Source organism: Typha latifolia, chromosome 1, assembly GCF_019914945.1.
Source record: "Typha latifolia isolate L0001 chromosome 1, TyphaL0001v2, whole genome shotgun sequence".
Classification (NCBI taxonomy): domain Eukaryota; kingdom Viridiplantae; phylum Streptophyta; class Magnoliopsida; order Poales; family Typhaceae; genus Typha; species Typha latifolia.
Genome location: NC_133086.1, coordinates 22,274,702 through 22,302,004, shown reverse-complemented (window position 1 = coordinate 22,302,004; position 27,303 = coordinate 22,274,702). Strand labels below are relative to the sequence as shown.

General features: G+C 36.8%; 1 protein-coding gene across 1 annotated transcript in view; it reads left to right on the top strand.

Annotated features, from left to right (window-relative positions):
• Positions 1 to 3,974: 3,974 nt before the first annotated feature.
• Positions 3,975 to 27,303, top strand: part of LOC140783464 (alpha-N-acetylglucosaminidase-like) — a 30,768-nt gene continuing 7,439 nt past the window's right edge. Inside the window, exons 1-13 of the mRNA XM_073130358.1 lie at positions 3,975 to 4,400; positions 4,497 to 4,573; positions 4,919 to 5,130; positions 5,891 to 6,012; positions 10,243 to 10,328; positions 15,387 to 15,481; positions 18,088 to 18,169; positions 19,399 to 19,505; positions 20,970 to 21,000; positions 23,857 to 23,974; positions 24,706 to 24,753; positions 26,372 to 26,482; positions 26,589 to 26,690. Of these exons, the coding sequence (XP_072986459.1) occupies positions 4,170 to 4,400; positions 4,497 to 4,573; positions 4,919 to 5,130; positions 5,891 to 6,012; positions 10,243 to 10,328; positions 15,387 to 15,481; positions 18,088 to 18,169; positions 19,399 to 19,505; positions 20,970 to 21,000; positions 23,857 to 23,974; positions 24,706 to 24,753; positions 26,372 to 26,482; positions 26,589 to 26,690 (1,422 nt within the window). The 5' untranslated portion in view covers positions 3,975 to 4,169. The remainder of the gene's footprint in view (positions 4,401 to 4,496; positions 4,574 to 4,918; positions 5,131 to 5,890; positions 6,013 to 10,242; positions 10,329 to 15,386; positions 15,482 to 18,087; positions 18,170 to 19,398; positions 19,506 to 20,969; positions 21,001 to 23,856; positions 23,975 to 24,705; positions 24,754 to 26,371; positions 26,483 to 26,588; positions 26,691 to 27,303) is intronic.

Below are 27,303 nucleotides of genomic sequence, written 5' to 3'. Positions count from 1 at the left end.
TAGATACATGTCTTTGTCGGATTACATATCATATATCTATCCATTTAGATATATCTTCGTCAGGATTTGGATTTTTCATCCCGACAAGTGATGCTAAAGCTTAGATTCAATTTGATCGATTTGGTTTTACTCGGTGTCTGGGTCACAAGTTAATATATAGTTCGCATTTAGTTCTAGATTAGTTAATTGAGCTATTTGACTTCAGATTATAAGTATCAGTTTTACGATTCGGATAGGAGATTAGCCAATCTCTTTCGGCTGTATGAGTCGGGTTGACCAAAACTTAAACACGAGTAAAAAAATTTTATGTATGTTTTAATAAGAAGAGAGTGTGATGAATTTATTGCACTCCTCACTTGTAATACAAAAAATAATTCCAAGCTATGTACTTTGACTATATTTGAATATATTTTAAAGAGATTGTAATATTTGGATGCTATTTGCACACAAAAAAAAGAGTTAATTCAGATGGTTAATGTAGTGAACTGGATGTAGTTGTGCACGTTTAGAGCAATCGATTAACCATTAGCGGGGTAACTATTTTCCTACTTCTAGTCCGGATAATTAAAGAAGTTAATTTTATCTCCAAAACTTAATAATTAGTATACAATGTCTTTGTTAGTTAGCTGCGCACTAGTAGTTTGACTTCATAGTATATATTTTTTATGAGAAACTAAGTTGCCGTACTTAGATTAATCCATTTGCAAAACCATAAAAAGGAAAAAAAAAAGACATTTAATAATATCAAAATAAATTATATAAAAAAAAATCTTTAAAAGGAATGGAGAGAAGAATTTAGTAAAAGATTGGTATTCTGGTATGAAATATCTCTTGGTCTTCACCTTTCATTGGGAGCTGTGGTTTCACATAGGATGGTAGGAAGTTGAATGCGTTGGAAACGAAAGAGTCAGCGTAGATAGTTCAGAGTCAATAGGGGACTCCATCAATGCAAGTCACAGTTATCATTACAGTGGTAGGTTTCACTTTGCATGTATTCTCGTGTTCAGAAACCTGGCCATATAATATATATTTGAACAGATTTATAAAAGTTTAGACGATCAAATTCCCAATCTTTAATCACTAGCACTCAAACAAAATCCAAACATCAGAGCCCACAAAAATAGCATGACTCGATAATTGGTTCAAAACAAAACCACAAAAAGGCATGAACAATGGAGAAAGATTAAAATGGGAAGAAAGAAGACTGCAAATAGATACAAACCATCCAAAATAGAAAGCAGATGCTCTAATAGCAAAAAAAAAAGTCGGACCAAGATGCTTGATTCCCCAGAGGCAGCAAGGAAGAGTAGGAACAATAGATGCCCTCCTTGACTTGAGACAAATAGCTAGGCTGCAAAATATTCCATAGTTTTAAGTCACCATCTTCTCTCTACTCCACCTCCTTTTCCCTCTCGCCACACTCTTCTATGGAGCAGATGGAATAGTGATGGTGATGATGATGGTGATGATGATGATGATGATGATGATGATGATGATGGAGGTGGTGGTGGTGGTGGTGATAGTGGAAGGAAGAGCATCATGAATGATTGATGTTGGCCTTGGAAGGAGGAGAGGGAGAGATCCCAATATGATTTTGGTGGTGGTTGTACTACCTTTGCATCCTCCAGTCACATGGAGAATGATCATGGAACCCATGACAACCTTCTTCTCTCCTCCTCCTCCTCCTCCTCCTCTCCTCCTCTAGGGTTCTCTCATATGATATGAAAGATGCGTTAAGATATTGGTCTTATGATGGCCTGTGGCCAATCCCTAAGAGCACGGGTACTTTCCCCTGGCAAAGTTACAATCTCCTTTAATACACAAAGGTGTTCGTGTATGAGTTGTTATTATGGGAGGCCTAAACAAAACAAAATTCAGAAAAGGGAAAGTAGACAGGTGAAGGGGTGGGAGGGGGCTTCAGGAAAGGAGCCATGTGTCTGGAACTAGAACAGTGATGTAGATTCCTTTGGCTTTTTCTCTGAGACAAAGTGAAAGGGTGTGCTCTGACGAAGAACATCGGGCTAAGTGCTGCAGCGTAGCGTTCAAATTTATCACATGTAACGGCACTTGATTTGTATTAGAAACTCATGCTGCAATTAGTACAAAAAGAGTTTATATATTGAGTCTTATTAGTCTATAATAGAGTTTATATGTTGAAAATGTGAAGACAAATACTAGGAAGAGTTGACCCACTTAAAGTAAGCAGAAGAAAAGCTCCTCAAGCGTGCCTGCCTTTTCTACTTCTTAACCTTTCTCTCTCTCTCCCCCCTCCTTGTGGCTTTGTGTTCGGCCAAGAATAAAGCAGTGGGTGAAGGGGGGTGGAAAGGCACAAGCCCTTGCCCCTTCTCATCATTGTACTAACTACCATGACATTAAAAAAGAAAAGTGAGTTTCTTATCGTCTTTTTATCGATCCTTATAAATGTACTGCGGTAGCCATACGCAGTGGAAAGCAATGAAGCAATGCATGCACCATTATTTGGTCCTTTGCCTTCCTTTTCTTTTTCCTTCTTCAGCACCCGCTAAATAATGCGAAAACGTTTCATATATCATCAGTAAAAGTAATTACAACACAAGCGTGCTCAAAATTTCGCCAGCCTTTGACAGCAGGCCGTATACTGCACCAGTCTTATGGCAAGCAACAGTCATACTGCCACGTCCCTCTTGTTTCTTGCATGCATATTTCTGGGGATATCGAGGACGACGAATTCTTGGTGCATGCCCATCTAAGTGGGTCCGACGTCGAGTCGTAAGAATTGCAGCCGGTGTGACGAACCTGCACAGGATTAGCAAGGTTGTTTCAGGATTATTATGGGTTGATTTACTATTGAGGGAAGTGTTCTTAGGATACGTACCCATCTAATTAGTACCTTATTTTATAGCGCTAAGCATGAAGAGATGGAAAGCCTAATGGCAGTATAAGTTTCTTGTTCTCCTCCCCCTTTTACTGGACGGAGAAGGAGCTCCAATGCAGAGTTATTTTTACAGAGTAGTGGGAGGGCAAGAAAATCTGGCAGGATCCCACAATAAAATGAAGAAAGAGCAAAGCTGAAGGCTAGATTAGTATTCTCAGCAGTATAGGGATCATTAAATCCGACAAATTATTGCTCAGTTAGATTTATCCTCTGTCCGTCTTTAGTATTCTCAGCGTTGCTTTCAAAAACTAGTGTCATGCAACTTTTATTTAATTTAGGTAGATATCTGATTCTTTCAAAGATTCCATTCTAAACGCACTTAAACTAAATTTGAATTAAATTGAAACACAAAACCCAAAGCCCACATCACACAGCGGAAAGCTTAAAGCCCCAAACTCAAAGCCTACAGCCGAAGCCGAAGCCCAAAGCCCGAAGCTCATGTCCCCCAGGCCACATCCACAACCCAGCAGATCACAGATGAAAGACCAAAGCCCATATTCTTAGGCCCGCTGCCGAAAGATCGCAGCCCAAAATCCAAAGCTGTCGGCCCATAGTTCACGGATAGAGATAAAAACGAATTGGATAGTGCTCAATCTATATTCGGATGAATTTAAATAATAAATTTTAAAATTATATTCTAACTAAATAGGATATGAATAATTTTTGGATAGAGTATCAGATCTAAAATTTTAAATAAATTATGATATTTTATTTGGATATAATTAAATTTTTTAAGTTATATTAAGATAGATAGACATTAACTAAAATTGTTGTTCGTTAATTTACTTCCAACTAAGTATTATGTTTGCAAAAACAAACCAAAAAGATCTAATCACGTACTTCTCATACGACTCTGTTCATATAGATTAATTTTAAAGTAAAATTGGTTCAGTTTAAAATAATTACAAAGATCCGAGTGAATCAATCAGATCAGCATGCCCCAAATTAAATTTTTTAAAAGAGTCCCTCCCGTGAGTAGCTGCCACGTCAACAGCAGCACAATTACCCTTCCTACTTCCTTGTTCCTAGTTTGAGTAGTTTCCTACCAACAAAAGTAATCATAGAGAGAGTGATCTTCCTATTTCTTCTTCCCTCCTTCGCGGCCTGCATTCTGTCTTATTATCCCGCCTAACCCACACCTCTCCAGGACTCGCATCTTTCCTTTTCTTCTCCAACCACCATCCATCACCATGCGCTCTCTCATCTGTTATAAGACTCGTCCGAGTCTCTCCTCGATCTCGCTCGCTCGCTCGCCATGTATTCTTCTTCGATCTACCACGGCCGCCTCCTCTTTCTCCTCCTCTTTTGCTTCGCCCTGTGGATGGCCAGCTCGTCCCCGATCGAGTTCTCCCACCTATCTCGCGTTCTTGAAATCCAAGAGCGAGAGCGAGAGACCGCATCCGTCCAAGAAACAGCCGCCCGCGGACTTCTTGATCGACTCCTCCCTTCTCACTCCTCCAGCTTTGAATTCGAGATCATCTCAAAGGTGAGTTGTTTCAATCTTTCTTTGTCGTTATTAATTGATTTTAGGGTCGTGGGGGACGTTCTTCCTAGGGTTTCATGAATTCTTGTTTCGTTGTAGGACGTCTGTGGTGGAAAGGCATGCTTCATCATCAGCAATCATCCGCTAGTGGGCAGAAAAGGGTCTCCGGAAATCATGTATGCTTTACCGGTTTCCTGTGGTTAATTTCAAAATTTTATTTTACTTCCGCCGTTCTTGGATTTTATTTCCTTAGATGATATTTACTCTTTTTAATCTATTTATATTCTAAGATATATTGAAATTTGTTCAGAAATTACCAAAGAGTGATGTATGCTCATTCTCTTGGGTAGTTGGTCAAATCATAGGTTAGAATCTGGATAGTCATGTTTCCTCCCGCCACTTTGATCTGGACATTGTAGAGCCATTAACTCTATTATGTTTTTCCTTGCTCTTCACTGGTTGTCCACTTATAGTGGAGTAAATTTTATAGGTGATCTTACTGTTTCTCAATTTTTGTCTAGAATTCGTGGAGTAACTGCTGTGGAAATTTCAGCTGGTCTTCATTGGTATTTAAAGAACTTTTGTGGGGCACATATTTCTTGGGAGAAAACTGGTGGGGCACAATTATCCTCGGTTCCCAAGCCAGGCTCCCTTCATATTGTTCCTTCTACTGGAATTTTGATTCAAAGACCCATTCAATGGAGCTACTATCAAAATGCAGTTACATCTAGTTGTAAGAAACTAAACTTTGTTTCTTCTTGAACTTTTACTTTCTAAACTTGAAACAATTATTTCTTTGTTGTTCTTGTTCTTTTCATCTTTCATATGGATGCTATCTTCTGCTGTTAATATAGGCCAAATTCATTTGATAGGTATAAATATCTCATATTATGCTACCAAACAATAGCAAGATAACAAAGAGTCAATCATTATATGGTTCACGAAAAATTTATTGTAGACTGGCAGAACACATCACCTATTTTGCTTTCTTCATGAGACATGTATAATGTATTTAGATACTAATAACTCAATCTAGGTTTCATTTGTGGTCCCCTGAGTTATGTCTAATTGTCTATCTATGGCATTTGTTGACCATTTTTAACTATGTATTATTTTATTACATGGAACTACTTGGAGGAAAAAATAGCATAGCAATAAAGGAGCATACCGGGCAATAAGAAAAGTTGTTATAACATAAGATGAGTATTCAAGAAATCTAAGTTGAGGGCATATGGGATTCTCATCCTGTAGCTGCTAAATAATTTTAGATTAATTGCCCTGCAATTAAATGCTCTTTTTTCTTCTTACGATGACCTAAATTTGGTTATTTTTTGTTTTATCTTGTTTGTTAGGTGACGTGTACTTATATCTTTACTTTCTGGGATCAATATCTATAATGTCCTGTGAAGGGATGGCTCATATATTAGGCAGGTTTCATGTTATTTGCCCCAAATTTTCCTTGGTTTGTTTCTAATTCCATTCATACTTTTAAGATTCATTTGCTTGGTGGGATTGGGAAAGGTGGGAGAAAGAAATCGATTGGATGGCTCTTCAAGGTATCAATTTGCCTCTTGCTTTCAGTGGACAAGAGGCAATTTGGCAGAAAGTCTTTCAGGTATTTCTTTTCCTCATTTCCCTACATTAGCATGTTTTCTCTGAATCTGGTCACTTCATTATTTTGTCCGAAGAAGCTGGTGTTGTCATTTCCTGTTATCAGGACAAACCCCTTTCTGTTGGAGATGTAAAGGAAGATGTCTGAGAAAATCATATCGGGTTTCTTTCTTCATATATTTTTCCCTGCTCCTATTTGAATGACGATTAAGTTTGCCTAAGTCTGATGCTTTGATCAGTTGTCTTACAACATCTATCTGTTGTCTATTAAAGCTTTTAGAAATCTCTCTTCTTTTGAATGTATTTTTCAAAATGTTTCTTTCTTTGTACTAATAATGCTTCATTCATGCCGTAGAACAAACTTAATTATGTGTAAACAGGTTTTTTTACCTTGTTTATATGTTGAGTTGTTGACATGTACCACAAATGTAAGTAGTGCTCGTATATGTCTTAGTTGAATTGACAAAGTTTATTCCAAGTGGAAGAGGGGATGCGAGAACAGTACTTCATACAAGGCAAATGTGATTCCACAAGTTTCTTATAAGCCTAAGTTTGAGTTGCATAATTGCATGGCTACTTTTCACAGGAAATGAATGTTGACCACAACTACCATGTCATGGCACGTCCACAATATTTAGTTCTTCAGGCAGATGCTTTATTAGTTTAATGACATTTGCAGGTTTAGTTTTTCTTATATGATGGATAACTTAAATCCTTATTTTGCTTATTATCTGTTGCATTTCTTACTTCTTCAGTAGAAACTCTTCCTAGTATAACTCTCGGCTAATAATGTATAGATAATAAACTATTGAGAATTTTACAAATCACACCTACATTTTTTACCTATTTTATTATTCATATTCCATCTTTGAGGATTCTGTAACCTAACACCTATTTTTTTCCTATAATTTTTGTTTAACACCCTGGATTAACTCAGATAATACTAGCAAAGAAATATTCTGTTATAGTGTATTGAATAATTTATAAATACCTAAATTACTACTGTCTTATTTATCATTTCCTTATCTCCCATCTTCCTCGTCATCCTCACTGCCTCATCATACCCAGGTTGAAGGTTTTGATCTCAAATTAGAGTCGATCAAGATGGTTGGCTTGTTCCATCTTCTCCGGCAAATCTCTGATTGGAGCAAGGATAGGTAGAAAAAGAACAAGAAATAGCAGCAATAGCTTTCGCATGTAGTCACTCACATTATCTGTACTTTACGTAAGCCTGTTAGTGCAGCTCAGTTGGAAGAGATTTTGCTCAACTCTGATGTTGGTGGTTTCGGTTGTAGATATCGATTTTTTGAGAATATGCCGTGATGAAGATGAAGATGATGAAGAAGAAGAAAAGTAAGATGAGGAGGAGAAGGGGGAAGATGAGGGAAGGTGGTGGCGGCGACGACGGTGGGAGGAGGTGATTGAGGAAAGATGGTGGAGGGTTAGAGAGGAGGGGAGGGGGCGGTGGGGATATTTTAGTAATTTAATCAACGTTAGTTAGTTAAAATAACGTTAGGATGTTAAATAAAAATTATAGAGAAAAATTAGGGGTTATGTTATAACATCCTTAAAGATGAGATTTAAATCACAAAATAGGTAAAATGTAGGGTGTAATTTGTAAAATTTTCTAAAATATTTTATGATTGTTGGACTAATGTTGTAACAACCCGACTCTGTCACATGACTCATACCCTTCCTTGTGAGCATCACGTGGAGGTTAGGAGCTCAACAACACGCCACAAAGAACAAAAAGACAAAAAATTAAACAGAAACAAAAAGGGGTTTACAAGCCACAACAAATCCATCCAAATACAATAAAAGGGTGAGAACCCTTATAAGAGTACATGCTCAAAGTAAGATACAATAATGAGATAATAAAATCTCTTAAACATAAGTACGAAAAACATGAAAGGAAATTTCCTATCGCCTTACGAGATAAACTGTTGCCAAGTATTTCGTTAGGGTGTTAGTCAATCTGCATCAAGTATCAGCAAGGAATAAACCTAACGCTCAACAAATGACACTATCACTAGTTAAGCATCATAGATAATAATACACCCAGTATGGAAAAATGCATGTGCAACTATGTAATTGAACATAACGTAAAATGAAACATGCATGTCATGTAATTGGCTAGCATGGGCCAACAAGACTACAACTAGTTTATCCGTCACTTATACATATCACACCTTTCACATAGGCTCTTGGTCACCAACCCATGCTCAACAATCATAGTTGCCCCCCAAGGGAGGGTAGACCCTAGCAGTAGATACGCCTGTTCATTACCCGATGAATAGCATAATCGGTCGTCCACCACTGCAGACTAGGGACCCCGGTCGTAAGCCCACCACATAAGTTAGTATCGCATATCGATATGATTATCTGAGCCCGCGGCTCCACATCATCACACCACCGTGCGAAAACTTATGAGCTGTCGCTCATGGACGCCCTTATCCTACGTTATCGAGTATCGCTAGGTCTACATCATCCTACTCTTACTCTCCATCTTAAGTATCCTAAAGGGGTTGACTCTCGCCAATCAATAGTAAATCACATATCACCCGGTGAAACGACTGCCTGATTGTCTAGGATCCACAGACTAAGACCTCAGGTGTGGGCCCTGCTATGCAATAATATAAATATCCTCTGCCTCTAACCCTGGCTGAGGAGATGCCAGGTACTATCGAGACGAAGAGATCATTCCCTTTATGATGGTGCTCTAGTGCTAATGGCATGATAAGGTAAACATGATTAGCATAACGTAATTGTAAGAAGGGTAATTGTATCTAAGCATGCGGATGAATGCATATCACAATTAAATTTATAAAAGTTGTGTCAGGCAGTATGTTAATCGAACATGTTTTAGTATGATAAACGAATTAGCATATCATAGATACTCATGTTGTCACCTATCACATCAAGCGATAAATACAATAGTTGATAGACCATTTGCATGGATTTGCTAAAATTCCTGGCGATGAGCAATCCCTACTTTAATCATGGTCGGCTCCGGAGTGAGTGCTAGTCCCAGCCTCCCAGGGTGCTCTGCGATAGAATCACCATGTCAGCACCTATTTTTAAATTTAAAAGGTAGTGAAAGAGGGGATAATTAATAATAATAAAAATAACAATAAAGAGAGGAAGAAAAACTGGGCGCAGGCCTTGCCTAACCCAATAATAATAAAACAAAAACAAGAAAAGGCTTAAGCTGACGGGCTCAGGCTAGCTCCACCCACTCCAAGCGTGCAGTCCCCAGCTTGACTGGATAGGGCGCTGCACTAGAGGGGAGGGGCTTACCCTCTCCCCCCCAAGCTTGGCATCGTCCTCACGTGGGGGAGGAGGACCCACGCCGGTGGCCAACTGCTGTTGGACCACCGAAGGCGAAGGGAGGAGGAAGACGCGGCGCCCTAAGCGCCATGCCAACATCGGCTACAAAATGAAGGAGCGTAGGAGGAAAACTCACCGACTTTGATGACTTTACCGGCCCGACCATGACAATGACAACCACAACAATGGTCAGATAGAGGGTGGAAAATAGTGGGATGAGAAGAATGGTGAGGGGAGTGAACCAAGTGGAGGGGAAAAAATAGGAGAGAGAAAAGGGAGGGCGGCGGCTCACTGCCTGAGGCTCGCCTATTGCGCACGCCTCTTCCTCACCCTTGGCTTGACAAAGGAGTTAGGTCGAGCATAGGGGAGGGAATAAAGGGAGGGGTGAGGGTGGGCACATGCAGGGCACGTGCCTCGCCCCTCCCCTGCTCTCTCTCTCTGTATATATATATATATATAGTTTTTGTTTTGGTGTTACAAATGTAAACTTAATTCAAATGATGGATATCAAAACATGTTTAGCTTTGTTAGACAAGAATTATTGTGAGTTCTTAGTCTTTGTGTTTATTGTTTTGTTGTACTATGCTTTTTGTAATTGGTTTTTTGAAGAATACATATATATCTATATTTTATTTAAAAAATTTGAACTAATTAACATGTATGCTAGGAAACTTCATTTTTTATGGAGAACCATTTAGATTGAGAATAAAGAGCAACATTTGCTTATATTACTATAGGCTCATTTTGTATGGAGGACCATATCAATATCTTGTTTGACTATTTATGTTGAGAATAAAGGGCAACATTTGCTTATATTTTCATGTGTTGATAATTCTCATCATTTGATTACCACACTTATACTATATCTATATCTGACTGAATTTTCCCTATTGGTACGCCTTTCCAGAGATTTAATATAAGTGGAACTGATTTGGATGACTTCTTTGGGGGCCCAGGCTTTCTTGCATGGTCACGCATGGCCAACTTGCATGGGTGAGCACTGAATTATTCTTATGTTTGACATTTTGATTTCGTGTAAAAGTCTACACTTTTTGGTTCTTTTATATTTTGCTAAATATATCATGATATGAAATTGGAAATCATGACATGCAATATACTCCAATAGACTTGAGATACATGAAATGTTAACATTAACTTTCCAAAATCCACAATATGAAAGAACTCAATATAAATTAATAACTCCAAGTCAATTAATTAAAACTCTCAAGGTAATAAAGATGCTCAAAGTTAGACAAACAATGCCTTTCAAAATAATATTAGAACAACTGATGTGACTAAAAGAGAAACCAAATACCAAGTATAAGTAAAAAGGTCTTAATGTACAAATTTCATTTGCCACGTTGAACAACATATAAAATATTAAGAGAGTTTTATGAGCGAACAATTTTAGCTCAGTGGGTGAATCTACCGATTAGCAATTGAAAACCATAATTCGTAAACCATGATTGTAAAATCCAAATTTCAATAATTTATAAAACATTGATAATACCAAGCATGCTTATAACAACAATAATAATGCAAATAACAATCGATAACATTTTTAAATTTTATTATTTGTACTTCTCAATTTCAAATAAATGCCATATATCTAATTTTGGGTTTGTTCCCAACTTCCCATAGATCCATGTTAACTAAAGGTTGCCCTTAAGATGACGCTCATATTTTTTTCTCGTAGCTGCTCTGATTAGAATCACTAGGAGATGTCATTGGGAGATGATGCTCACATCTTTTCTTCTAATTATTGAGAAAGAGATTAAAGTCATTGCATGGAGTCTTTTAGTCTAGCTTATGACTATTCTCTAACTCCATTAGAATCATTTAAAAAAAGTCATCGCAGTGATTTAAAATAGGTTTATTTTCTGGACTTCTAGATATAATTGAGTCACTACGGAAAGTGACGGAGCTATTTATATCAGAATTGTTCTCTAGTCCTACTAATATTATAGTTTAAGTTCCGCTAGCTACTGATGATTAATATACTTGCAGCTTGCACAAAAGATAACAATGCACAAAGATAATATGATAGCTTATAATGTAAAAGCATATATAAGTTTTCACAAATACATGATGAAGGAATATATTAGTGAATCCACTCACCCGTGGTCCATGAGAAAAGTGTTAAGATAAAAAATTCTAGGTACGGGGGAGAATCATCATCTTTACTCATAGAAAATAACTATTAATTTTTATTTAATCAAGAGAACTTTCTAATTGGATTTTGGTTAACATTAATTGTAGAAGTCTATTCATAATAGTTCATAACTTGGTTTACTTTGGTTTTGAATCATGTTCAAACTTATTTATGTTTGAATTAGTTTTAAATCTAAATAAATTTTAGACCTGAATTTATCTCAAATATGGACTTAAACTCATACTACATTAACTCTACACCAAATAACTTAATTCAGATCTAGATTAAATATGAATTAATTTTAAGTTGGATTAGATCGAAAAAATTTTAAAACAGAATTTTATCTCATATTGTTTCAGATCTGAAACGATTTCTAATTCTCATTGATTGATTTAATAACATAACCGCAATATAGAGACTGAGTCACTACCTCTCACGCTAAATCAAATTATGATTTGGTTACCTGACAGAGAGATTCTCGAGGTAGAAGATGGGGTCGTTTTCTTATTCGCTTTCTTCGACACTGTACCAAAGCTACAGTGCTGTCACCCTATTATTTCTTTTTCTCTTGACTGCTGTGTAGAGATAAGAAGAAAAAGGAGGGTCCACGACTGATTTTAGAGTGAAGTGATTGGTTTAGGTTTATGAATCCAACTTGAGTGAGACAAGACCTCAAGTTCGATTAGGCTATCTAATTGACCCAAATAGAGTTCGGGTTAAATCATAACTAACATATATGAGCCACAACAACAGAAATTTCTGAATTAGACTCTATTGAACACAACTGAGTGGATGATGCAAAACGTAGCGAAGAAAGATGAAATAGGGAAATAAGAAGGGAAGGAATGAGATTTCACACCTCCACCCTAAGAAATGGTTTCACACCAAAATCCTCTAGAGAATAAATCATATAAACTTTCATTAAGTTCCAAAGAAAATATAACGGGTCTATATATATACCTACAATAGAATTAAGCAAAAAACACCCTACATAGAAAATAAACAAAAGACACCCTAAATAAATAAAAATCAGAACCAGATCCTTATAGGAGGGATCATCAACTGTCGGCGCCTCCTGCGCTGGTACACACGCCATCGTGTCCTATCAGTGATGTCCGCATCATTCTCCCCGGGTGGGAGAGAAGTCGACTCCGTCGAGTGTGCTGCTCTCATACTGCTATAAGGTATCAGGGTGATGCACCTCCAAATCGTGACGATCAAGCCACGTGTCGTCAGATGTAGGCCGTCCTTTCCAACGTACTAGATACCGTTGGGATCCACCTTCTCTAGTTGAAATAATTTCATCATCTAAAATTTTATCAATTTCGTCTGCTGTGTTAGGTGGAATATTGGGAAGTGGAGGTAAAGAAGATCTCTCATAAACAGGCTCATAGGTAGGCTCAGTATCTAGTGGGTTATCTGGAGTAAAATATGGACCTTTATAAGCTACTAGATCCTCAATATTAAAAACAGAACTGATGCCAAAATCACTGGGGAGATCTAGAACATAAGCATTATTATTAATTTTTTTGAGAATTTAAAAAGGTATGACACTTCGTGCATGCAACTTTTTGACAGTTCCAGGTGGAAACCGCTCCGGACGTATCCGGACCATCACAAAGTCTCCAACATTAAATTCTTTGAATCTCCTTCTTAGATCAGCTCGAATTTTATAATTAGTATTATTTTGAGCAATTACATTCTTGATTTCTTTATGCAAGTCATGAATATGTGATGCGAATGCAGATGCAGACTCAGACAACCTATGATAATGGGACATAGGAATGAGATCTATAGGTTGTCTAGGTTTGTAACCATATACTAACTCAGTTGGACTCAGACCCATGGATCTATTAACAGAATTATTATATGTGAATTCAGCAGTTGGCGGTTTTTGATCCCAGTCTCTTAGATTCTCGCCGACAAGAGTTCTCAGTAAGTTACCTAAGTTCCTATTGACTACTTCAGTTTGCCCGTCAGTTTGTGGGTGGAAAGCAGTTGAATACTGAAGCTTAGTTCCCATCTTATGCCATAGGGTTTTCCAAAAATAACTAGTGAATTTTACATCTCTATCTGATACAATAGTTTTTTGTAACCCGTGCAACTTAACGATTTCGTCAAAATAGATTTTAGCAACTCGAGAGGCGTTAAAAGTTCGGGAACAAGGTATAAAGTGGGCCATCTTTGAAAATCGATCCACCACCACAAGAACGAAATCATGCTTTCGGGTAGTCTTTGGAAGTCCAAGTACGAAGACGATACTTAAATTCACCTTTCTTAAGGCATTCTGTTATTTGCTCGTTGTACGCCGGATTTCTTGACGTTCCGTGTTCGTGGAGCGATTGGTCGTGCGAAGAATAAATGTGGAGTGGCGTAGAACCTGAGAGGAGAGACGTCCATAAACTAGTATTCTTCGCTCTGATAGCAAAATGATGCAAAACGTGGTGGAGAAAGATGAAATAGGGAAATAAGAAGGGAAGGAATGAGGTTTCACACCTCCACCCTAAGAAATGGTTTCACACCAAAATCCTCTAGAGAACAAATCATATAAACTTTCATTAAGTTCCAAAGAAAATATAACGAGTCTATATATAGACCTACAATGGAATTAAGCAAAAAAACACCCTACATAGTAAATAAACAAAAGACACCTTAAATGAATCAAAATCAGAACCAGATCCTTATAGGAGGAATCATTAATTGTCGGCGCCTCCTGCGCTGGTACGCACGCCATCGCGTCCTATCAATGATGTCCGCATCAGTGGATCAAATGAATTTTATCTAACTTATGTGGCAAATGGGTATAAGATCTAACCTCATGTTCAAGATTGCGGGGTGACCAATCGAATGGCCAGGACTTCATGTCACTATTTGATTTCCTAATTAAACCTATGTGATGACCCATTTACCCTTATACTAGCATTTAACTAAACAGTAGAAAGATAAATAATTAGTAAACTTATTTAATGTTATGAAGATAAATAATTGGTAAACTTATTTAATGTTATGCTAATAAAAAATAATTCATAATTGAAGAAATTTTTGGTTATTACAGGATAGTCAACGTAGATAGTCTTACTCTTTTTTGTCCTTGTTCCAACTAGATTAATTATGTTGCTTTCTTGTACTAAAGAAAAACAAAAGGATCACAGATTTACAGATAACTTCTTGTGGACATCGAGGTGGATTAGTTACTTTCTTGTCACTAAAGGGCTTTAAGTTCTTTATTCTGGGATCAAGCTACCGTAGATATATGTGAAACACCCTTCGGCAGATAGTAGCAGTGTTTATGCTTGACTCGGGAGTTACGCCCAACGTAACCATTCTATAGTGGAGAAGAAAAAGAGCAAGTTGTCTAGGCTTACCACTTTTAGCTTTAGTATCTACTAGTGATAGGCCCTGTTTGTATGCACAGAATCTAAGAGTGACATTTTTCTTGCACCAACCGTGACTGTTGATGCAATTTGTGTAATATACCAGTTATTTTTTATTTATTACAGTTTGGCAAATATCATTTTTGTTTTCTTTGTCTTGTTGTCCAATGCCCTTGAGCTTATTAGCCTGTAGTTCTATTCTAAGAGTTCTTAATATGATGATAGAATTGCAGGAGCTGCCTAAGTAAATACCTGACGTTCTCATTATCAATGGCAGCTCAACATTTTGTATCATCATAGAATTTATGAGGAAGATGTATTTATGTACTTATGTTTGCATCATAGAGGAATTATTTATATCTTCAGCAAAGATCACATATTTAGTTGCTCTCTCTCTCTCTCTATGTCCAATCTATTCATTTTATGTTTGACATAAACTATAATTTTTTCATTTTATTCAGTTTATTTATCCTAGTACATGTACCTTTTATTTTCGTACTTAATACATAAGATGGTTTATCACAGATGGGGTGGACCACTTCCTCAAAGCTGGCTTGATGATCAACTTTCTCTTCAGAAGAAAATTCTTGCTAGAATGTATGACTTTGGGATGTCTCCAGGTAAAGTTCATGCTACCATTCATTCTTGAGTATAGACATGCAAGAATGCATAATTTTGGATGTTTTAGTAACTTTTGTACTACCATTCCTTCTATAGTGCAGTCATCATGGATTAAAATAGATAGAAATTGACAAAGTGCCACTAAGGATCCCATGCAGGTGGCCTATCAACACAGTATGTGCCAAACACAGTGTTTTGCCTATGTTTGTTAGCAATAACAATATGCTTATTGAAATGACTTAACATGAGTTACTAAATCCATGCAATCGATAAAGATTACTAGTCACTATCCTGGAACATGCTAGTTCCTAACGTATCAAGATAAGTCCACACAGATATAAAGCTTGATACAATCTCTTATTCGTACACATCTCAATCATAGTGTTCACATGTTATGTATAGCAATAAAAGAGTAGTTTAGTTATCTCATGCCTACCAAAGCATTAATCATACTTATCATCGCTCACCGAGCTATTCACCATACAGGATAAATACTCTCAAGAAACAATCATCCATCACATAACTATGCCTTAACCCTGCGTCATCGGGTAACGCTAGAGTTATATCCCCGTCTCACAATCATATTCTTCTATCATCATAATCTAGTCCTGACTATGCAGTATAACTACCTGAATGCCACATAGGCTCCCGACCTCAGGTGTAGGCCGCTAATAGTATAGTCATATAAAATACACTCTACCCTTAACCCTGGGCTGAGTAAGTAAGGGTGCTGCCTAGTCAGAACCCGACTACTAATGATAGGTGGAAGTGGTGCAGTGTCTATGGGTGTATAAAACATGTCATAGTCATCATGATCGTTACATTCTATATTCACAACAGATATATATGCAAGGGTATATCATACAGGATATATGTAGAGCATCATCACACTAATGCTTATGCTACATTAACAATCTCATAATATCATGATGAGCAAAATATCAATAACTGCATATGTAAAAATATAACGTGGTACACTAAATGCATATATTAATACCGACATTTCCTACAGTGTTATGACAGGTATAATGATTGTAATTATATTTATTCTAGATTTGTATAAACTTTACTCGCCTAGGGGGTTTCCACAGTATGCTAAATCTCGTCAGCTAGCTGGCTCTTCCGGAATCCCAAAATCCTCCTCACGCGGTGTTAATCCTATTAATTCACGCAAGTAATGCCATACGTAAGATTAGCGAACTAATAGAATTAATTATCTTATTAGAGAATTTATATTTAGACATATACATGAGTCGGAGGTCTCCTAGGGTGAGTTCTATGTTATCCTAAAATTCACATGATAATGAATTGTCATTACGGGGGTTAGGCTAATTAAATCAGGTGGAAATGGATAAACGGGGTGATAGGGTCCAAATGGGCTAGGCTAGAGGTATTGGGTTAGGCTCAAACCTAACCCAATAGGCAAGAGGGCCTTGGTTAAACAACCCCCCACCCTCCCTCAGTACTTCCCTTCTGAGGGAGGAGACGGAGGGGGAGTGGGAAAGCCCCTGGGGCTGTGGCGCGGCACGAAGCCGACGGTGCCGGCGGCGGCGCAGCACGAGGCCGAGGAGGGTAAGTAAAAGGGGAGAAAAAGGAGAAAGGGAGGAGGGCTTACCGAAGGGGGGGTTGGTCGGCAAGCTCACCGGCTCTCGGTTCGGGGCTTCATCGGCTCCGACATCGGCAACCTGAGAGAGAGAGGAGAGGGAGAGAGGTAGTGAGGGGAGGGGAAGATGGGGATAAATGGAGGTGGGGGGAGGGTAGCGTGCACGACAATGGAAGGGGAAGAAGAAGGAGAAGAGAGGATAGGGCGGTGGCAGGCACCTGTGACGCACGCACTCAGGGAATTTTATTTTTTTAATAAATTGGGGGTGTTGCATTAATTTTCCTGTAGCATTTCTGTCATTGCACAACTATATTTTTCAATGTTGGCTATCCATTTATATCCTTAATTCACTATCTATTCGCATGACTGTATGCCTCAGTTTCCTTTTTTTTCCTGTATTACTATGTAACATGATCCTTAATCAAGGTGCTGTGCTTTTTTTTATTCTTTTTTTTATATATTTCTTTCGGTTTGTTACTTGCTTGACCTTATTTTGATCAAGCTTCTAAAATTTAGTGAGTCCATTTCCTTTTTGGCTTGATATATCTCAATCTTTTCCCCGGAGAGTATACAACACAGTTCCTTAATTTATGTAGAAAAGTAGAGGGGCAGCCTACTGCAGAAGCTGAGCAGAGTATTTTCATTTTTACTTCACAGAAATAATCAGATTCTGTTTGATGTTTTGCTTTTGACCAATTCTATCAATTTAAGTATCTACTCTTTTCAAATTTTGAGTTTCAGCCTTCAAGTACTCCTATATGTATTCCTCTAATTGCTCCTCCAGAGATATTTTACCATTTTTTCCTATATATATATAAGCCTGAAATATGGAAAGCAAATCTGGTCATTTAATGTTCCTTCAGAATTACTTTTTGTTATATATCATTTGGAATGATGTTATATAGTGGCGGATGTGACTGCTCGAACATCCTTTTAAAAAAGATTTATTATGCAGTTCTATATTGCACTACAATAGGTTTCTTATTTATCTTCTGCTTGCAGTTCTTCCAGCCTTCTCTGGAAATGTTCCTTCCGCACTAAAATCCAAATACCCTTCAGCTAAAATTACCCACCTTGGTAATTGGTAAGGGATAAAGTAAATATTTAACTATAACTTCATGAGATTCATATTATTTATCTTTGCATTTTAGTAGATTATGCAATTATAAACCTTGAAATTGTCTTTCAAGACACATAAATTTAACTTAAAATGTATCGGGACAACACTTTAGATCTGCAAATAAGAAAAATAAAGAAAACAAAGTTCTTTATAGTTCAACTTGTATCCTTCTATTCTCTCCTGTAAGGGTCAACCTTCCTCTGGAGGTATCTTGATAGAGCCTTTTTAAAGCTCTCTTCTGATTAGTAAATCCAAGCTTTGGCTTAGTGGCATTGTAACTTCTACTAACTTGTTGGTCCTTGTACCACTATTTTATCTTTACTCGTGATTTGCAATTCCCACTTCCCTATGGAACTTGTCTGCTGGTTAATATCTTACAGTTTGATGCATTTTGAAATAAAATTTTAGCCTTTTATTATTATCTTGTTGAGGTAAGCATAGTGTCTAAAACATGTATGCTGAACTGTTGATGCATGCATTCACAGACTATTGACAAGATTTTGTAAGACCAACTATTTCTAAGATGATATTGTTTTTTCTGTTTTAGATAGCAGCAGTTAACACTCTTTGTGCTTTATTGTATTGAACCAGCAACTATTAGGCAAACGGCGAAACCACTACCACTGGGATGTGACTTCAGTAAAATGTCTAGATATTCATTATTGTGGGAGAGTTTGTCAAACATATCCTTGAGAATGCAATGGAGCAAAATATTAGGCAGATTTTTTCCTCAAAATTTTCTTATTTCAGGTAAAGAGAAGCTGCGTTAGTTTCAGGAGAAACCTTCCTTGATAAAACATTGCTTAGTTACAGTACAAACTCTTTGGTCTTTTGCTTGTGCTCCTCCTATGCTTAAATTAATCATATTAAATATGATGTAAAGTTTAGTGACATAAATCTCTTTGGGAGAACTAATATCTGTGGTTTAGTAATTGAGTCTTATTTTTTATTCATCATGAACACAAATTGACACCTAATTATGTAGTTACATTGTTCTGAATTTTGGTATGTATCATTTCTTCGAGGCTGCTCATGCTTGGGTCATTATATTAGTTATTTTGTTCTGAATTGATTTTATCTAACTTTTCTAAGATATTTTGAATGTCTATGCTTGTCTATAGTATTAAAACTGATAGCTACTTCATATTCTCATTTCATTTGTCTACTTTTCTTTTTTAATGTTTAATGTGCAGGTTCACAGTTCACAGCGATACAAGGTGGTGCTGTACATATCTTCTAGATGCAACCGATCCTTTGTTTATTGAAATTGGGAGATCATTTATAGAACAGCAAATTAAAGGTAGAAGCTCCAATTGCTGCTTATTATCCATTAGTTTCTTGATTCTTGGTATGGAAGATCGAATTTTGATGCTAGAGGTAGATGCTTTCTATTCTTGGAACAGTATATATAATATTTAAGAACAAAATGAACAATTAAAATTTTATTCTTTGTATTAAAAATAGTTTAAAAATTTAGAATTAAGATAACTGTCTATATTTGATGTATATATTATGAGGAGAAATATATACATTATTGTAATTAACTTGTTTTCACCTTAGTCCATGTTACTCTTATTAACCCTCCTTTTTTTTTATTTGGCGCTCCAAACTGGGCCCAAACCACTTCCCCTCAAAAAAGAAAAAAAAGTTTGCATATATACCGTATATAAAGATCTATACAAAGGATAGTTTCATAGTTTGCATTGTCGACGTTTCAGGCTTGAAGTAGATCATGAGAAATGACTGCCAACATGCAGACACACTTGGCTTGCATGTATTAAACTTTTACTGAGGGTCAAGAACAAAGAAAGGTTTCCATCAAGACTAATTATTCAGTTACTATTCACTTAATAGTTATAGTTCTGCATTTAGTGGATGACTCCTTTATCCTATTTCATCCAGTAAGCTAGCTGGATCTTCCTTTCTTGATACTCCTTTTGATCTCAGGCTTTGCATCAGAAATTGTTATGTTGTTCTTGAGGACTGATGCTACACTCATAATGTTAATGGTATGCTCTGGAGTCTGGAGTAGAATTAGTTAATGGAGAACTAGAAAGGGAATTAATAATTGTTAGAAATTAAAGATGTATGACTTTCTGTTAAAATCCAGTTATGTTCAGTTATGATAAAATGGGAGATGTAAGGGATTCTAGTTGTAGGGAATGGAGGATGACTGTTGACTCCTGGTTCTGCCAAAAATGGGAGGATTTAGGTAGTTTTACTTGGCGTGCTTGAGCTTGATGGTAGAAACATAGAACTGAAGAGTGCAGAGACTGCAAGTAGATTTAGAACTTCTGAAAGTAACATGGAAAGGTTTTGAACTTTTGATGGATTTTTATACATTTTAAATTTTCATTTTAATCATGATATACCTATGAAGGTCATTTTTCATTTTCAAGTCAGGTCAGTTCACCTGAGTTTTAAGATTTCTTATTTTGACTTATTGAGAGCTTCATGACAGATATTTTGCCCATCTGAGATTGTACATCTTAATAAAAATCAAGGCAGAGAGATCCATTAACATTTTATAGAAGAACTTATGAAGGTATTTATAGTTTGAACCCTAGATAAAACTGGTAAGTTGCTCTTTTTCTTTCATATTTTGTTCTATCTCTTTGCTTCTACATTATGGTCTAGAAGTTCTTGTACTGTTTAAGCATGGTGACATAAACAGCTTGCTAGTGACTTGCTTGGTATATCCTCTTTCTAGAATATGAATATGCAATCAGTTAGATGTCTAAAAAACCTTTTGTGTTTTATGCAGAATACGGTAGGAGCAGTCACATATACAATTGGTATGGATTTTTACCCTTTTTACTTCAATCCCCATGCAATGTTTTTGCTTACTAATGTTGTACTCTCCTACTTGTCAAAATTGCATAAAAATGGATTTTCGTTGTTTTCAAGATGCTGTTCGCTTTCACCAAATAGATCTAATTCGTTGTCACATGGGAGCTCTATCTCTTTCTTATTTGGCTCTCTTCCCATGACATTATATTTATCTGATAATCTATCTTTTGATTTTTTTTTCTGTAAGATTGGAAGCTGGTTTTTAGCAATTACTTTTTTTCTATAGCTTGAACATATGATACTTTAGGCATGTGGGGCAAGTCTGCAAATATTTCTACACTTGATAATTTTTATGTGTAGGTTTCAACCCACTGAGAAGTGAGAACCATATCAAAATTATCCCAACTTTTTTGAAACATGAATTCATGCAATCCAGAAAGAAATTAATTGGTCACTTGACTATCCGAATGATTTGATCTTGAAAGTACTTGGGCTCTGATACTAATTAAAAGAGCGAGAGAATTTGAAAAGCTCTGATATCAATTGAAAAATTCTCCAAGCCCACTAGATATAATGCGAATTAATCACATATACATAGCGAGTGTGCAAACCTAAAGATTTGTCGATTTCATAAATCACAACTAACAAGAATAATTATGGAACCTATTCATACTAGTTAATAATGATTCATGGAAAGTAACATATGTAAAATCTAAAGCATAGTATGCAAGATAAGGCAACTTTATCAACACAAGAATCACAATGCACACACACCGATTTTTACATGGAAATATCTTCCTCGTAACAGAGAATAAAATCACGGATCCAATCAAACACGGATTAATCTATTGCAATAAATCATAGTTGCAAGAAAACTTACAACCCCCATTGCTAAAATACATGACTATTGATCGAAGTACTTCTTGCTCGCTGGACTCCGTGATGCACCACTCCAATTTCAAATAGATTGACTCCAATTGACATCGCCTGACTTGGATCTCGCACGTCTCGTTGTGTCAAGACACTGAACTCACAACAACTATTGTGGATGATAAAGTTCATTCAAAATTCTGACAATAACCAGCGAAGTAGAAACAATCTTGGACTTTGATCTCCTTACTTAACTTGATAACTCTTTGAGAATACTTGCACTCATGAGATCTACCTTGAAAAGCTTTTAAGGACCCTTAAATAACTGTAGGAGATCATCCTCAATTCGGACCAAAAGATGTACAAAAGGACATACCTGTTGGAAACTAAATATTGCAGCTTCACAAAACTGAAATCTACTATGTCCGAATGCCGAGTATCCTGTTCAAACGACCATAAACGATCCTTTGTAAATCTATGCCAATTTTCAAATGCATTATGTGTCATTCGAACGTTGTAGTGTATTCTCTTTACTTTTGCAACCTAGCGTTCAAAAGCTCTTCAAACACTTTTCAAACAACCATACAACGCATTCTGAAATATCTGTTTGAAACAACGATGGTCGTGCCACAGGCACGTGCCAACCATCGGCCGGCACGGCACCTGCGCGGCACGTGCCGTAGCACTTGTCGGCCGTGCCGTAAGAGAATGAGAGAAAAATGTATGGGATACTCACTTTTGCCTTTGCAGTCGCCATCGCTCGCCGTCACCGATCGCCGCCAGCCGTCGCCATCGCTTCGTCAGGTGCCCTAGCCCACCCGAGAGAGAAGAGAGATCGAGAGAGAGAGAGAGAGAGAGAGAGAGAGGGGGGGTTAAAAACTTCTTATATTTTTACATCTAGGATCCGAACTGTATCATTGATAATAATAGGAACTGAACATTATATTATGGCAAAAAAAGTTTGATTCAGAGGGAGAACAAACAGCAGAAATTGGAACAGAAATATCATTTGATTCGTCGATCCTCAAAAAAAGAAGCAAAGATAGTTGAGTGAAAAATGGGAAATTCATGGAAAATTGCAATCCCCACCACGTAATAGTGCACCGAGCTAACTATCGAGACTTTGGGCTCTCTCTCTCTCTCTCTCTCTCTCTCTCTCTCTCTCTCGGGTGGGCTAGGGCACCCGAAAAAGCGACGGCGACGGCGGGCGGCGATCGTGCCATGTGCTGGTATGCCGCCGGCACGGCCATCCATGGTTTGAAGTCCATTCGAACGCCCTTTGAACACTTTAATCTAGATAAATTGTCAGTGTTTGAATGATCCCTATCTGATAAAACAGTTGAAATGCACTAACTTGACATGTCTTCACTTCTCTGCTGATTTGATCCTAAGTTAGTTTGTGCCTTAACCACATACATGCCATCTAATGCACAACTCAATACAAGTGCTTTTGTTCATGAATTTGCCATTGATACATGAAACTAATGGACCTTGACATTCTGATAATTTTGCTAAGATGTTTCAGTTCCATTAAGAATTCATATGACAGGGAAGATGATAATGTTTGATAACAATTTTGTTTGACTTATAGATTTATAGGACATAAAATTACTTGAAGAGCTGATGAATGCATTTTTCCTCTAATTAGGCCCTAATATTTTGATGGGCTGTATGTCCATCTCCTCAAGCTCTCTTTAGTGCAAGGTTCTCTATCTGTCTATCATATTGAGTGACAGAAGAATTTTTAATTCTAAAATGTTCTTTTGTAGTATTCTCATGCAAAAAGCTGAACTAATTTGAATTGTTCCATTCCACTGTACAGTAATTGTTGTAGTCTACTTATCTGTTTTGTTTCTCATAGTTCATATATATTAGCAAGTTTTTTTGCAACCCACTATGCTTCTAAAACTGATAGAATTGAAGATTACACTGCTAAGATGCTTTCACCTGATTAATTATTTCTTACTTGATACTTGAATTGTATGATGAAGTGATACTTTTGATGAGAACACTCCTCCTACAGAAGACCCAAGGTATATATCTTTATTAGGTGCCGCAATATATAAGGGGATGCAAAGTGGTGATGCTGCTGCAATTTGGTTGATGCAGGTGAGCATGTTGTGAAATGCTCAGTGCCTATGTTTTGTTGAAATTATTGCTCTATGTGGGCTATCATGTTAGGATTAATAATTCAACATTTATCTTGGCCAATAAATATCTGACAGTATACGTGCAACCCGTGCTAATTGGGGTGCACAGGAAAATATCCTTGCAACTTTCTATTGTGGTATCTATCAATCTGCTAGCTATTTGTTGATGTTTGTTTGCTACTGTGCTATATATCATGTGGTTGCAACAAGCCACATGTTTGACATGCCTTTTTGGGGCCTGGTGGGCTTGCCACCTGGGGTACAAGTGAAGCAATAACTCTCAGATGTCTAAGTGTACATGATGTGGAAAAAGGGCATATAGATGACTATCATTTGTTGAACAGTTTTGATGCTTATCAACAATCAACATGTGAACTCGATCAAATATTTATTTGCCCTAGTTCAGGTGGATTACAATCTTTAACTTCCATTGTGATGTTGATAACTTGATATACAACTTTTGTATTCATCTTTTAAAAAAAATATTCTATGTAAACAATGGTTGCTTTTCACTGTGCTGTGACTTCTTATTTTGAAAGCCTGTATTTATGGCAAATGCCAGTGCTTGTTATCAATGCAATTGTTGCTATTTAAATGAGTTATATGCACTTATGGAAACTTGAGGCATTTTTTCCTTATGTCATTTTCTTACTCTTTTTAAGTCTAGCTAAGATTTATAATCTTCTGTAGGGTTGGTTATTCTCCTATGATCCTTTCTGGCAGCCACCACAGATGAAGGTAACACTTCTAGTTGGATTATTTTAAAATCTTTGGTTAATACTTGTCACTTTAAAATAATTGATTTATTTATAATACCTTTTGCATACTATGTTTTGTAATATTATTTGAACTGTCACTGGAGTCTTTGGAAAATCATGGGAAATTTGATTGGATATTTGAAGCCCAAACTTGTGGTCAACTACATGACAATCTACCCTATTACATATAATTTGTGTAAGCAGCCACTCTGGAGTTCCAAATTAACGGGTTTAACAACCACCCACATTCAGTTCTTGTTCACAGGCATATGGTTAGAACAATTATAGATGTTCCAGAAAACACTGCAGTATCTCAACTTTGAAAAATTATAGGAATTATAGGGTGAGGGCTTAGTGATCCTGATGTGGTAGATACAATGTATGTGAGACTTCTTTTAAATCTTTGAATGAAGAAAATGATTATAGGTTTTTTCTTTTACATTATACTTGCATCATTTACCTAAAGAAAAGCTTTTATGGCGGAGTGATATATTTGACTAGGGCAAAATTTAAAATGCTTGTTGTTTTTGGCTCTGGATATGCTTAAACTCTTCGTTGTCCCTTATATTCTTCTTATTGCAGACAAGAGTAAGACTCCATGTTACTTTATGTCTTTACATATATGAGCCTAATTTTTAACTGTTTCATTTATTAAAATATGCTCTTTAATGTTGCTTTCACCCAAGGATTCGAGTTTCGGCCGATCCCGAGTGGGATCGGCCGAAACGGATCGGGATTGGCCCGATCCAGGCCGAAACCACTCGGTTTCGGCCTGCTGCCGCAGTGCTTGCTTGCAGCCCACTGCGATGAGACACTCTTTGCGTCGCAGCGGCTGCAGCAGAGTGCTGTCTGCCGACAACTACTGCCGCTTTGTCGGCCAGCGGCTAGAGAGAGAGGGAGAGAGAGGAAGGGAGAGTGAGGGAGAGAAAAGGAGAGAGAGAGAGGGAAAAAGCAAGAGAGAGTGAGAGAGAGAGAGAAAATGAAAGAGAGAGTGAGGGAGAAGGAAAGATTAAAAAAAAGGGTATGAGAGAGAGGAAAAAAGGAAGAGAGAGTGAGAGAGAGGGAAAAAGCAAGAGAGAGTGAGAGAGAGAGAGAAAATGGAAGAGAGAGTGAGGGAGAATGAAAGATTAAAAAAAAGGGTATGAGAGAGGAAAAAAGGAAGAGAGAGTGAGGGAGAAGGAAAGATTAAAAAAAAAGTTGAGAAAGAGAGAGAAAAAGATAAAAAAAAAAGAATGTGGGAGAAAATAGATACTTTAGACTAACAATTAGAGGGATAGAAAAGAAAAGAGGGAGAAAAAGAGATTTTTACTTTTTAGGCTTTATATGTGAGTAATTATTATTTCTTATTTTTTTATAATTTTTTCTAAATTTTTAGAAATTTCTCTAATATTTTTAATAATATTTAAAATTTTATTTAATTAAAATAGTCCGATCCGATACAGGCGGCCGATACGGCCGATACAGCCGATACGTATCGTTTTTTCGGACGGCCGATCTCGATCCCGATACCGATTTTTGGAACCTTGCTTTCACCTTTGACAATTAGATGATTTAGTTCCCATTTTTATCTTTTTACTTATGATGTCTGTGATATGTAGGCACTCTTGCATTCTATTCCTATTGGTCAAATGATTGTTCTTGATCTATATGCTGAAGTCAAACCAATATGGATCACATCTGAGCAGTTTTACGGTGTTCCATACATATGGAAAGTTCTTCAGTTCTCTACTTCTGGTTTACACACTTCTACTTCCAAAATTGTTTACTATTCTATCTGGCTCGCAGATAAGTTAGTGTTATCAATTAATTTGCAGGTGCATGCTACATAATTTTGCTGGAAACATTGAGATGTATGGCATTTTAGATGCTATTGCATATGGACCTGTTGAAGCTCGGTTAAGTGATAATTCAACAATGGTAAGCAGCAGATAATTTGGTCTTTCAGAAAGTACATACTGTTCTCCTACACAAGTAGTTGACCAAATGAACTTGTAGGGATGAACCCGTGACACGAGTGTGTAATGAACAATGGGACATTACTAGGGCTTTTGGTTTTAGTGTGTGTTCCTCATAAATGATTTAGGTGCCTCATTGTCAGGATTTAGGGTCATAGAAATTTAGGTGCATGTGTTGTATGCATTTATTTGTACATATTAATATCTATATATTAAACTTAAAAGTATATTAAATGGAGAACTTGCATGATGGTATCTTAACTAGAGACTCCATAAATATTTCCTGTGTTTATGCATATTTCACCATATATTAACATTTTCTACCATCAATTTCTTTAACAATTCTGTTCAAAAGTCAAAACTATTACATCTCTTGTAAATAATTATCACAAGTTCATAAATTGAAGTGTTCTGTTCTCTTCTAAGTTCCTTTTCATGGCTCTATGGCTGGATAAATTATCAATCAAGTAGAATATATCTTAGTTCTTGTTTTGAGAATTTGAGTGGACTCCATTAAAGTCAATAGCTTAGTTCTTGTTTCTGTTTATCTAACATATGTATCTATTCTAGTAAAT